The sequence below is a fragment of the Schistocerca americana genome, chromosome X (assembly GCF_021461395.2).
Source record: "Schistocerca americana isolate TAMUIC-IGC-003095 chromosome X, iqSchAmer2.1, whole genome shotgun sequence".
NCBI classification, from domain to species: Eukaryota; Metazoa; Arthropoda; class Insecta; order Orthoptera; family Acrididae; genus Schistocerca; species Schistocerca americana.
The window spans coordinates 684701658-684716664 of record NC_060130.1 but is presented as its reverse complement, the minus strand read 5'-3'; the positions used below and the strand labels follow the sequence as shown (position 1 = coordinate 684716664).

Sequence of the window (15007 nt, the reverse complement as noted above, 5' to 3'; positions counted from 1 at the left end):
CAACTTATAACTAAATCTGAGGGGGGTGCGATGGGGAGGTTCCCTTGTCAGAGCCATTTGGCGACCCACGGTTACCTCCTGCGCCGTGAAGACCCGCCTGAGTGTCAGTGCGGCGCCCGGTTGACAGTGGCCCATATTCTGGTGCACTGTCCCACTTTGACTGCCCAGCGACGAAATCTTGGGTTACCGGACTCGTTGCCGCTACTTTTATCTGACAACGCCTCATCGGCTATATGTGCAGCGGCGGCAGCAGCTTCGATCAGTGGCTGTATAAATGTGTTTACAGGAGACTAAAAAGATCGGATGGGTTGATTGTTTGCAGATGGCGCTGTCGTTTATTGACTAGTAAAGTCATCAGAAAATCAAAACAACTTGCAAAACGATTTATAAAAGATATGTGTATGGTGCGAAAATTGGCAGTTGACCCTAAATAACGAAAAGCGAGGTCATCCACATGAGTGCTAAAAGGAATCCGTTAAACTTCGGTTACACGATAAAGCAGTCAAATATAAAGGCCGTAAATTCAACTAAATACTTAGGAATTACAATTACGAACAACTTAACATGGGAAGGAACACACAGAAAATGTTGTGGGGAAGGCTAACCAAAGATTGTGTTGTGTTGGCAGGACTCTTACGAAGCGTAACAGATCGAAGGAGACTGCCTACACCACGGTTGTTCGTTCTCTTTTTAGAATACTGCTGCGCAGAGTGGGACCCTTACCTAATAGAATTGACAGTGTACATTGAAAAAGTGCAAAAAAGGGCAGCACGTTTTGTATTATCGCGAAATACGGGAGTGTGTCACTGTAGTGATACAGGATTTGGAATGGAAATCATTAAAACAAAGGCGTTTTTCGCTGCTGAGGAATCTTCTCACGAAATTCCAATCGCCAGCTTTCTACTCCGAATACGAAAGTATTTTGTTGACGCCGACCTACATAGGAAGAAACGACCGCCATGATAAAATAGGGAAGTCAGAGCTCGTACTGAAAGATAAGTGTTCGTTCTTTCCGCGCAGTATATGAGATTGGAATAAGAGATAATTGTGAAGGTGGAATAACAGAATTGTGAATCCTGTGCCAGGCACTTAAATGTGATTTGCAGAGTATCTGTGTAGATGTGGAGCTAGGAATGAAGCTGTCCTGGAACGCTTTAATTAGAAAAAAATGGCTAATAAAGAACACAATGATTCGACCAGATAGAATGGATGGACACTGATAATTGCACGAGTCGTTTCTGGAAATGCTTGTAGATGGGATGGTGTAAGGTTAGTAATTTTTGAGAACATTTCTCGTAGAGAACATCGGTTTTCGCAGTACTTCAAAATGATCGTAAATAGTCAGCTGCAAGAACCCTTTTTGTAGGATTGGTGATCACAGTAGTTACAGACGAGTTTGTACAGTAATAAATATTTTCCTCTATACGTTACCAAAAAAATTCCCCTGCATACATAGTGGAAGTTGTTAGGAACAAAAAATTTTCAGTTCACTAGTTTCTGCATATTTTCGCACAACCGTTCACAAAATGCGTAGTCGTTTGTCTTAGCGAGTTTCCACTAGCACCGCCTTAGCATTTGCTGGGCTCTCGCATTTTGCTGTAGGCTGACTGGTTCCAGAATTAGCAAGGTTTCTCCCTTAATTTCTTCCGGCGATAAGATTTGCAGCTTACTGCAAATGCCTAGCTAGCTAAATGCCTCTGCTTTCTAGCTGCACAGTTTACTATGTGAGGAAGCTTTAAAAATGTGTTTGTAGCTATCTTCCGACGTTGTACACAATGCGTGCGTCTTAGGAATATATATTTATGCACACGAAATTAATTTTTCACTTTTCACTGTTTACACTTTGCTAACAGCGGTCGGGGATCCAGTCGTGTGCAATATAGCGGCTGCAGCGCGACCCTACAGTTCGACCAGCTCGCGTCTTGTTAGACTGCTCCTAATTGAACATGTACTACTCCCTTCAACATTTTCGAGCATTCGTGAGCGCCTGTGCAATCCGATGCAGATACCGTCCCCTATCATTGCTGGCGGAAAGGAGTCTAGCTAGCACTGCATGACGAATGATGCGCATTTCTCCTGAAAATAATTATGCACGCTATACGCGTCCGTTTAGCAATGAATCGGAGCACATTATTTTAATCATGTTAATTCAGATGTTTACATCTGGATGTATTATGTCATCTGTGTGTTTCTACATGGACAGTTATGCCGTCATCTTTCAGTCATGCTTCCGGGACAGCAATATTTCTTCTTCCAGCGTTTGGGCTAATAATCGTGGAGCCATATATAAGGTGAGTCGGTGACATGACTCGAGGAGTGTAGTAAACTAAATAAATAAAATACCGGGAGCAGAAATATTATTGTCCCAAGCCATCGGAAAAAGTTCGAGAAATAAATCACAAGATGGTTAGTTGGACTGCTGCTGTCTTTTTTTTCCCATAATCGTTTTAGTGGAGGCTCCAGTTTTGGCGTATACTCATAGCTTTCCTATTTTATCACTTATTTTATGATCAAGTTAGAACCAATTTAGTTCCCCTGGTTACTAAATTATTTGATTTAGTCTTCAGTAACTGAAATTATTCAGTGGATTCTAGCAAATGTATTTTTCCTGGTTGATGCTATGTATCTTCAGTAATCTACGTAGATATGTAGAGAGAATAACAATTTGATTTGTAGGCTACTGAGACAGCCTCTCATAAATTAGCCGATATATTAACACCTACTAATTAGGGAGAAACAGTAATTTCTCGTAGTGGTACTGGCGACAATCAAATTATTTCTCAAACAAATTAATTTCCACTTAAAGTTGGCAGCGGAAGGGACAGTCTTTAATCGTTCATAGCTATAACGGAAAAATATGAAAGATGCATTCCGTACAAAATCTGCTATCGTGACGTCGCCTTTATCAGCTTACGTAAGTGGTTATCAGCACGGGACGAAATACCTGTCTCAGAAGCAAATAGGTGGTAGATGGCAGTTCGTTGGGCAAGATGGAAAGCAACGGTTACGTTTCCATATTCGACGAGCTAGACGAAGACGCGTACGAATTCTTTTCTCGCGTGAGTTAATTTTATTACTCAGCGCACGGAAAATGCGTGGGAACCTTTCGGCTCAGATCAGGAAATGCGTTCACATAACGTTGTCGTTAAAATCCTTCAGATGGTTCAGTCATCTTTACTAATTGACCGTTGTTCATCAGAACCAGTTTAAAATTTATTCCTCACACAGATTATATGTGGTACAGTCATGTTTCGTTCTTGATATAAGTTGTGTGGCAGAACTAAAACTTGGTATCGTTTTAATTTGGACTGCACTTCAGCCTCCTCACAGCCACTGGTTCCTAGATATTAGTTTTACCATGGTCATCACTAACATTCTTTGCAATGTGACTAGATCAGCTTTACTACTACGAAAAACAACTCAACACTGTTAATCAGAATGTGTGCAGTATGATAAATAACTGTACTTTAAGTAACCTATATCATCCACCAAAGCCTTTAAGAGTGAGCTTGACACTATGATTGATGTAACATTTTTGTGTCACATAATGTATTTTGGCTTGTGCAAAAGACAGTCAAAATGTGGTTATTAACCTGAATAACAGTATACTCCCACTATAAAAAGAGCATTGTTATTCATAACCAAATTGAAGTAAATGTGTTTCTCATTATAGCAGTTTTGTACAACTTTTATGTAGACTTTGATTTACTTACTTTTTGTATTCGTGCTTTTAAATCTTCAGTTTTGATTGTTGTGTGTAAAAAAAAAAATGTCAGTTACTGAGAAAAATTTTGGGGAGGATGTTAGATAAGAACAGTTCATATGAAATTGATACACAGTTCATTGAGGGAGAATGACAGAATTGTAGGAGGTTCTTCAAAATCCTTAGCGAATGGTGGATTGGATGAACCAGTTAAACTTTAAATGTTTGTTAATATGGGATAACCACACTTCCAAGACAGGTCTCTGTAAAAACTGGATGCTTTAATGCTGCTGTCTTATTCAACATATAGTGGTATCATCTGAAATATTTGTCAAGTTTTCAGTGTGTATGCAGAAGTCAGTTTGTAAAGAGATTAAAGTTTTTAATATTAAATTTGTGACAATTAACCTAAAATTAAGTTATTGCTAGAATCCTGAGAAGCATTTGTGAGGTCTGTGAAATAAATGTATTCTTCTAGTGGCTTGAGTTCAAGCTAAGCAAGTCTTATGTGACTTCAGAATTGGGTTAGCATATTGAACCACTTTGTATGATGCCAAAGAATGGGGACAAGAAGACAATTTCTGATAACTGCAGCTGATGAGTGTCTTCACTACTCTGATGATGCTGATCTTCAGATGATTTTAAATATAGCACTCCAGTGTAAGCCTCCTATGTGTAGTTAGCTGAAATAGGGTATTTAACTTTACTTTTTAACCTGCCGACCGAAGTAGCCGTGCAGTTAAAGGCGCTGCAGTCTGGAACCGCAAGACCGCTACGGTCGCAGGTTCGAATCCTGCCTCGGGCATGGATGTTTGTGATGTCCTTAGGTTAGTTAGGTTTAACTAGTTCTAAGTTCTAGGGGACTAATGACCTCAGCAGTTGAGTCCCATAGAGCTCAGAGCCATTTTTTTACTTTTAACCAAACTACACTAGAAGAAACAATTAATGGATTTGACATGGTTTTGCACATTTTTAAAGATTATCTTTTAATTAATTTCATGACTCATAAAACACAGTATATTCAGCTTCATTTTTATATACTAATAATTTCTCAGATAGTGTATCTGAGACTTGCTGCAATCCTTTACACAAGCAAATTCTAGGCATGTTGGTAGGAATCTCTTGCTCTCTGCTCTCGTTCTGTCTCTCACGGGCAAATCTATACCTCACCAACCTGATTTAATAAATGTTCCTAAATCAGTTGGGGCAAATTGTGGAATAACTCAGGCAGTGCCATTAAAAAGGCTAATTCTAATTGCTTCCTGTGTGTTTCGTTCTGAACCAGTACTCTTTCTGTGACAGTAGTGTCACAGATACGTTCGCTCTGTGGTCATTTCACTTTTTCTTCCAGGTGTAAATGTATGTGGTGTCAGTATTATTACTCGGATTTAGTCAAGCACTACTACTTTCCTTGTAAATTGTATCCACTAGTTAGGTATAAAAATGCATCTTGAAGATAATGCAGACTGTGCAAAAAGTATAATGAGGTGACACTGTAATAAGGTCGACTATTTCGAAGGAAAGGAAAGGAATTCAGGGAAGTGAAAAGGCTATAAAGTTAATTTCACAGAAAACCCGCTGAAACATGATTGATGGGTCCTGTGACACAACTCTTGTTGTCTTAAAGACTGTAATAATCTGAACAGATATTTTCAGAATTTTTACGTGACTGCATAAAATACCAACTTACCATTGTTACAGTTGCATCATCCGCACTTTGACTTACCTGCAATTTCTACCTCAAGCTTAAAATTCTTCTGCCAAAAAGTGATTTCTGATGGCCCACATTTAAGCTTCAGGTATTAAATAATTCCAGAGCTCTTCCATAGATGGTGTTGTGATAACCAGTGCAGACCATAAAAGGCAGTCACAGTAATTTTGATGTGTTGCCATCCAGAATCTGGTCTTTGAATGCGTTACTGTTCCACGAACCATCAGTGAAATAGGCAGCACACAATTATATTGTGATCCATATGTGCAGCACTCCATGAATGCTGTTCAGCTTCATGAGCCCTACAGTGCAACCCTATAAAATGTACCTGTAATTGTGTAACAGGAATAGGTATTCTTTGTACTGGTGTAATTATATGCTATTGTGACGCTTGACACAATCATTCAGATCAGGCAGAAAGTGTCCGATAGGGCTGCTCAGCAGCACTTAAACTCCATTTTGTATAATAAATGGCCAAACTTTCTCAAAAAAGGTGAAGGAGAAATTCTGAATGGAAGTCACCTCATCTTAAAGTTCATTTCTTTCTGGCTTGTGACAGAGTGAAAGTTCACAGTTGAGTTCATCCATTAACCAAAATATACTTAAAATGTTCAGAAAAACATTAGTTTTTGTCTACTGGAGTTTAGCCATGGATGCTTAAGAAGCAGTGCACTTCGATACTAATCATTTCATGCTTACACAATTATGAACCATCCACAAATTTGTTGTGTTTACTGTATTCAAAGCATGGTTAAGTTCACTTCCTTGGTAAATGTGGTTTCCTATTATTTAAGGAGAAATAATGGGCGTTGAAAATCAGGACTACAGAAAGATTTCTGTTTTATAAGCAGAAGATAGCTGGAAACATTCAGAATAGGCTAATAAAATAACAAATGTACTTTTCAAGAAGCATGTAAATAAGTCAGACTTTTTAGAAAGAATTTAAAAATTTAAAATTCCGTCTGTGGTTTGAAACTATATTGCCTTCATATTATTATTAACTAAGTGCTTTATTTCTGAAACACTTGCAGCCAAACTTAAGTAGGCAAAAACAAGTAAAATGTAGAGGGGCACTTAGATTAATCTCACTGTCATTATGCCTTAGTAACAGTTGGCTTCATTGTCTTTCGGTGTTATTGTCTTGTTCTTGTTTTGATAATAAACACAGTATTACACGATATATAATCAATCATTAAGTTAAGGTTTGTACATTGAGTGATTTATAATTGTTTGTTGTTGTTACAGATCGACAAAAATGGAGACGGTTTCATTGATTTGTCAGAGTTACGAGAAGCCCTGGAGGTTTGTGGATTCAAAATTCCTGGATGGGAAGTTAGAAAAATAATAGCAGAATTTAACAGCCGTGGTTCTAACCATTCTGGCCGCCTCTCCTTTGATGAATTTGAGAAGGTATTTGTACAACATTATTATTTGTTTGTTGCTGTGATTAGGTGGCTTGTGGAAAGTCGTTCATAAAATAATGCTACAATGTAGAGTGATATACTATGTAGTTGTGACAGTAGGCAGGTACAAGCAGAAGTATCCTCCCAGTCAGACTGTTGTGACATTTCATTCCTGGTTATGCAAGTTATGATCCTGTGATTTAAGTGGATAGATTTTTTCGTAAAAATGCATCTGTGACATTGTTCTTTTACTCCATGCTTAACCACAATTTAGTGCCCTGGTTGCTCTTCGTGGTTTCATAAGGCAAATCTGCTGGAAGACCTGAAATCAATTGTAATTCAATTAACCATGTAACTTACCTAAATAATGAAAGGTAATGCAATTTTTCTGTGGCCACTTCAGCTCATAAATAAGTAAAAGTTTGCACAAGATATAGTGGGAGTTTGAACCCAAGAGAGGTTACTTGATAACTGTAGTGTCATTTCTAGCGTTATACGAGGGGCGTTCAGAAAGTAAGCTCCGATCGGTCGCGAAATGGAAACGACTATGAAAATCCGATAAAGCTTTGCACAGATGTGTTGGGTAGTGTCTCTAGTATAACCCCAGTTAGCATCACGTCGCTCTTCTCATTTCTGAGCTCGCAGTGAGTGCATAAAGATGTCTAGAAAATAGTGTCTGCCGCCAAGTACGAGGGCCTGGTGAGAAATTTCGCCTGAAGCTATGCAGCTAACATTACATAACTGTCGTGCTGTTTCATCTTCACGACAATTCTCAGCCGCATTCTGCAGGGGCAATGAAGATGCTCCTGCATCGTTTTCAAATGGAAATGTTAGATTACCCACAATACAGTCCTCAATTGTCTCCCCCTGAGTTTCGTCTCTGGCCACATGAACCGCTGTCTTTGAAGACAACATTTTGACACAGACAACGAGGTGTAGGCCAGCGTGGAGAATTGGCGGAAAGCACTGGCGGCTGCCTTCTATGATGAGCCTATTGAAAAGTTGGTACAACGCTATGACAAAAGTCTAACTCAGAACGGCGACAACGTAGAGAAGTAGCTGAAAGGTGTAGCTAATTGTTACAAGTAAAACATTTCTGATGTTCACTGTGGTTTCAATTTGGCAATCAATCGGAGCTTACTTTCTGAACAGGCCTCGTATATTGAACAATTCGTGGGAGAAATATAAAGATGATACCAGTCACTGGTTTGAAAAATGAAAATGATGTTTTTTGGATTTCTTATGTATTTGATGTTCATTTATTGTTTTAAGAATTGTCATAGGGAGTCACTGGGCACCTATAGTCGGCAGGAAAGGTGACTGAGGTTGTAAACAGCGTTCAGTTGCCTTGTGCGCACTGAATTGATGCTTTGATCTTTTAATTGTAGTTTAGGTGCAGTATTTGTAGAAAACGGTGGATTCCAGTGTAAAAGTGTTAATGCTTGTTTCTCACTTCACAAATTGTGTGCCAAATGACATTTATGACTGGATGCCAAGTGACAAAGTACAAACAATTCAGCAAAGTATGGCTGGTAGATGCTTATTAAATTCAACCTCTGTGCATTTTGAATAACACACCACCCTTGAATGATGCTGTAGATTCATCGGCAGCTGAATACCTATATGGTTCATAAATTTTGAGAAACTTGAGAGACAAGTAATCACATACTTCACTTGACTCGGACGTGACTGAACCTAAGTGTTGACATGTGTAGCACTCTGGATTAGAAACATGAAGTGCCCAGAAAAATTGCATAAATCATCTGCAAGTGAAACAATCTGAAAAGAAGTCAGATGATTATAAGCACTGTCTTGAAAAAAGTCCTGCAAGTTCTTGCACTTCTGTTCATTTTTATTTTACATGTGTAGTTCCATAGGACCAAATTCAACAGCAAATCTCCAAGCTCATAAAATGTTCCAGTACATGAATAACAATATAAAAGCAATAACAGGTAAAATAAAATGTTTATGAACCCAAAAAGAGACAAGTCATAAGTTTAAGTAAATGCAATCAACAATATAACATAAGAAACAGCTTAATTTTTCAAGGCTCTCCTCGATGGCATAGGAGGACTGATGCATGAGGAAATGCTTCGCTTTTGATTTGAAAGCACGTGAATTACTGCTAGAATTTTTGAATTCTTGTGGTAGCTAATTGAAAGTGGATGCCGCAGTATACTGCACACGTTTCTGCACAAGAACAAAGGATGTGGGATCCAAATGCAGATTGGATTTTTGTCTAGTATTAACTGATTGAAAGCTGGTAACTCTTGGGAATAAGGTTTTCTACATGCCATGAACGTTTAAGTTCATGAACTTATAAGTATGAACTGCACTATTTGAAAAAGAGCCAATGTTGCACACAACATCAATAATGACGCTTTGCTGTCTGTTGCTAGAGTAAGAGGTGAACCAATTGTGAGCTACTCCCATATTCCATAATGGTCCAACTACCGGAGCAATATTTTGTGATCAACACAATGAAATGACTTAATTAAATCATAAAAGATGCCTTGTGTTTGAAAGCTATTGTTTAATCTGTCCAGTACCTCAGAGATAGAAGAGAATATAGCACTTTCAGTTGTTAAATGACTTCTAGAGCTGAACTGTACATTTGATAGCAAATTGTCATATAAAATGATCAATTATCCTTACATATACAGCCTTTTCAATAACGTTAGCAAACACTGATGGCATAAAGTAGGTCTAAAATTGTCTACATTATCCCTTTTTATGAAGTTGCTTTACTACTGAGTATGTTAATGGTTCAGGAAACTGACCATTCCCAAAGGAGAAATTACAAATATGGCTAAGTACAGGGCGCACTCCATTAGATCCACGAGAGTCTTTAGTCTTCAGTGTTTTAAATTATTGACTCACTCCCCCTTGTCAGTATGATTGAGGAATATTTCAGACCTCAATCTTGGTAAGGCATTTTCCAAGGGAGTTATACGATTCCCTGTAGAAACTTAAGTTTTTATTTAATTCACCAGCAATGCTCAGAAAATGATTGTTAAATATTGTACATATATCTGACTTACTAGTAACAGAAATATTTTTACTACGAACTGACTTTATATTGTTGATCTTGTTCTTCCTTCAAAACTGACCATATTGTTTTAATTTTATTCTGTGAATTAGCTATTCTATTTGCCTACCATATACTCTCTTCCTTCCTAATAACATTTTTAAGCACCTTACAGTGCTGTTTGTAATGGACTACTGTAGCTTGATTGTGACCACTTCAAAAATTTTGATATAATTTCCACTTCATTTTGCAAGATATCCATATACCACTAGTCAGCCACCCAGGCACTCTATTAGTGCTAGTATCCCATTTACAACACTCTAATGGAAAGCAACTCTCAAGGTCATGACAAATGTGTTAAGGAAAGCATTATATTTGTCACCTATTTTATCGGCATTATAAACATCCTGCCACTCTTCTTCTGTAATGAGGTGTAAATGTGACATTTGTTGGAGTATAAAAGCCTTTTCGTATTAAAATTTGTGCAGCATGGTCTAAAAGGCCGTTCACCCTTTTATTAACAGAATGGCAATCTAGTAATGAAGAATGAATGAAAATATTGTCTATGCTTGTGCTACTGTTCACCTGCACACTGGTTGGAAAAAACACAGTCTGCATCAGATCTTATGAGTTTAGGAGGTCTTCCAACATCCTTTTTCTTGCACAATCACATAGAAAATTAAAATTGAAGTCACCACGTATAACTAATTTTTGGTACTTCTTATAAGGTGAACAAAGAACCCTCTCTAGCTTGGGCAGAAATGCTCTGAAGTCAGGGCTAGGGGGCCTACAAAAAAGAACAATAAGTAGTTTAGTTTCACTAAATTCAACTGCCCCTGCACAACATTCAAATACCTCTTCAGTGCAGTGCCGTGATATGTTTATGGACTCAAATGGAATACTGTTTTTTTTTACATACATGCCCACTCCCCCATTCTGCAAAGAACTCCTTGAGAAACAGCCAGCTAATCTGTATTGTGGTAAAGGAAGCATATGAATTGTCAAATTATGTAAGTGGTGCTCCAATATACCAATAATGTCAGTCATCATCTATAAGCAGTTCACTAACTTTACCTCTAATACCTCTTATATTTTGATGAAATATGCTAATTCCTTCTCTACTTGGGTACCTGACCTCCTGTGAAAGTGATTCCTTTGTTAGAGGGCTTCTTTCAAGCAGATATACCTATCAGCTGACTTAAAGCTAAAAAAGGTGCAGCTCTAACACAAATTACTACAGGAATTTTTCAGTGAGTGCTCCCACCACCACCCACTACACTGTCACCTATGAGCTTTGCCAGCTTCCCCTTCCCATACCTTTTGAGGTGCAGGCCATGCCTAGTGAAACTATCTATTGGTAGACGCAGCTGGCACCCTCTGCCATCAGTGCTTTCTCCAGCCCCATGTTAATACACCTAACAGCAGCATTAAGATGAAGCCAATCATGATGCTGAAACAGTTGGTTGAAGTGCACATTAGTGCCACCAGTTTTAGTAGCTATCTTTACCAGGTCACCACCTAAATCATATTCCCTGTCCATATAAAGACAGTTTCTCACTCCATCCACAGTCGCTACCTGATCCTCTTTTGTAAAATTCCTATATTACTCAGCTATTCTGTCAGTCACCTAAGCCAACCCTACACTTGGCTTCACAATGCTGGTCACCTGGTACTCACTACCCAAGACTTCCTGCAACTGCTGGCCCACACCTCTGCCATGCGAAGTACCTAGCAGCAGAACTTTCTTCTTTATGTTAGAAATTGCTATTGACTAAGGCTTCCTAACTGCTGAGGACTGCTACAGGTTTCTTACAGCTACAAGAGGCTCTTCCCCACTCAATTCTGGCAGTTGGTCAAATCTATTGGTTATACGCAAAGTACAACTGTCTGGATAACTGCTCCTCCTAGCTGCCTTCTTACCAACTGCCAGTTCTCATTCCACAGCACCCTTTACCCTCCTCAACCTATCTAGTTCCTCCTTTGTGTCTTGTAACTGCAAGTGAAGGACACAGATCTTACTCTCCTGCTGTTCTATCAACTTATTTCTGCTACAAATTGTACATTTCCAGGAAAAATTTCGCTAGGATGCCCATTGGCTTCCCGACTGCATTCCCCTCCCCCCCCCCCCCTCCCCCAAATGAAAATTCTTTGAACAAATCCCACACAATAACCCTTTACTCACAAACCTACAAGAAAGCCCACACTTCTCACTCATGAAAAAATTTTAACATTTACTGAAAAAACTGAATGTCTATGTTACCTAAGTTCAATTGCAACAGTAGAACTGTTTAAAGAACTTACAATAGTACTCTCAAAATTCTCTCTACTAAGAAAGCAACAACTTCTATAAATACTACTAAACCACAATTAACACCAATATCACCAAAACTTCACACAATTTCTTAGCTACAACCAAAAATTCAAGTTGCCACTGGTACACTCAACGAAATTAAACACAGTGAATGAAAATTTTACCGAAATATTTGTAATGCCATATTCAGTAGCGCACTGTGGCAGAATTTTATTTCTTCCTTGGTTACACCACACAGAATGTTGTAGAAGTGGTCATGTTATGTATTTTGGTGTGCTGTGTGTTGAAATAGGTTGTCTGTATAAAAATTAACAGAAACGGACTGGCAGTGATGGAACATTACCAGTTTCAGTGATAAAACCACAAATTGAGTTGTCAAAAGGCAAAATCTGTAATGTTGGAATCATTTTCGCCTCACATTTGCCACAAATCTTCTGCTGAATTACCAGAAAAATGCACATTTTCAATGTTTTCACTGTCATCTTCATTAGAATTGTTTAGAAATGAACAACTCTCATCATCAAAATCACTGTCACTATCACTGTATCTTAGAGATTCCTTTAAAAGCTGTAAAATCTCTTCTTCAGAACTGAACATGAGCAATTAGCCACTGCACATAGGCAAACTTGAATGTAATAATTCAAACATTCATTTAAACGTAACTGCAGCAGTTTAACACAGAGTTAACACAGATTCCCCTAGATGGCAGCACGAAGCACCATTGATAGCATTGTCAGCTTCGAGAATTGAGCGTGTGAGAACTGCGAAAAATCATGTTGAATGAAGATCAACATCAGAGCGGAAAACAAAATTCACAATGTGTAGCACCACTTGATGTTGGAGTGGGAAGAGTTATATGTGAAAAAAAAAGGGGGAGGGAGGGAGAGAGAGAGAGAGAGAGAGAGAGAGAGAGAGAGAGAGAGAGAGAGAGAGAAGTGGCTGTCGGTGAGGGGCAGAAGACTTCCCATGGCAACACTACCGGACAGTCCAAACATCTTAGGGTTAAGTAAAGAGAGAGAGAGTGAGTGAGTGAGTGATCCACCATCTAATGGACAAATAAACACCTCTGTTATCATATCTCTCTCACTCCATGAGACTCTGCAGAGAGGTTTGGAATTTAGAGCAGGGCATTGGAACCTTGCCAGGCCAATACTTCTGATGAACTTTTTTTTCTAGCCCAAGGATTTGAACTGTGTGCCTCATAGTGGATCGCCACCACGCAAGTGTGCATGTGCTTCAGCAATTTGAGCAACTTCACAGCATAGAAACAGTACTAAACAGCAGATGCAGAATTACACTGTGACTGTAGACAGCAACTAAAGATGTACCCAAAAAAATTCAAATGCATTTGACATTAAATACCTTTTTATGACTGTAATTGACATTTATATAAGGTGGTAACTACTGTGGGTAAATACAGAATTCTTGCTTGTCAGAACTGGTTGGCTTCATGTTACAGATGTAGAGGACAGCGACTTGAACCCCAGTTGATGCCATACATGCTCCCTTGGACTGATATATTTTTCCTTATGTATAAATTTTTCAGCTCATCTCCTTCAGAGCATGAATGACATACCTCACCTGATGACTTTATTTCTGGTTTGAGGGGGGTTCCAGGTATCTTGAATAAAGCTGGCAGACAAATGGGAGATATAATTGAATATGTAAAAGAACTCTGAGCAACAGTATCAGTCTGAGTACTGCTTAAATCAGAGAAATAAATTAAATATACCTGCCCAATTAGGGTTTTCTTTTAGGATGTCATTCATGATTTTCAATGGAGTAAATTTCTTGTTGGAGGTTTAGCACTTCAGAGCTTTAAGTTGTACCAAATTTGGTCCTCACTGTCTTTGATGTTGAATTCATACTGTTTCATTATTATCGACTGGCTGAAGTAGTGGAGAGGGCTACTACTACTCAGTAACATGTGATCGTGATCAGTTATGGCAACAACCGTCAATTCATGACATTAACTGCAGGTGGTGTAATTCTTGTATGAGAACAAAAAGCAAAAACTCACATTTTTCTGTGCTTCTATTGTGTTCTGGCTGAATAAACCACTGTCAGTTATTTGTAGCAACTGCTACTGGATGCAGAGGGGAAAATGCCATGTTGTGCAGGCAGTGTGAAAGATAAAAGTGCAAACAAGATAAATGTGATTGATGAAGGATGGGTTTTTAAAAGTGACATGCGAGGACAATGGAAAATGTTCAGTATGATATTGAATTGTAGGTTGAAGCATTACAAAAGTAAGTAGAATGGCTAGCCAGACAACATTGCTAGAGTGAAAGCACTTGGTTCATATTATGCAACCATCTGTAGGTCATGTGCTATGTATACAGTATCAACGGGAATACTGTTAGAGAAGAAGAAAGTTGATGCACTAGTGCTTGTAAATGATTCACTATACTGATTGAGATCATGTTGCCTGTGCTATGCAAATACCTCGATCACATAAAAAATTAAAATTCGAGAAATGCAAAAATCTGTGGAAGAATGTGAATCATCGAATCTGTATGATCAGTCCATGACTGCAGCAGTAACACATGCAGTGTTCTTGTCACGTACGCCACTACTGGATAGAATGTTTTGTAAGACAATATGTCGTGGTCTGTCATTATAAATGTCATTTACATGTGACGTGTGGTGTTAGTATTTGGTAACAATGCATTTACCAATAGGCATTTGCCAATAGGCAGTTTGTCAGTGCATTTCTATATGATCACTTATTAAGATAGAAAACCAACTCAAGTGACTCCTACATCTAATTATCCTACCTTATTTATTCATGAAATATTTATCATGTATGTAACACTTTTAATGAATTGTAACTGACCAGTGAAATGTCATG

The 15007-nt window shown here is 38.5% G+C and overlaps 1 protein-coding gene across 2 annotated transcripts in view; it reads left to right on the top strand.

The window, feature by feature from the left end:
• The window catches only part of LOC124554803 (plastin-2), a 217602-nt gene that overhangs the window by 84513 nt on the left and 118082 nt on the right, over nt 1–15007 (top strand). The window contains exons 1-2 of one of the 2 annotated variants that reach the window (XM_047128455.1): nt 2937–3059; nt 6660–6824. In XM_047128455.1, the coding sequence (XP_046984411.1) occupies nt 2991–3059; nt 6660–6824 (234 nt within the window). In that variant the 5' untranslated portion in view covers nt 2937–2990. Of the gene's footprint in view, nt 1–2936; nt 3060–6659; nt 6825–15007 lie in introns of those variants that run through there. The other variant, XM_047128456.1, reaches the window with a different exon arrangement.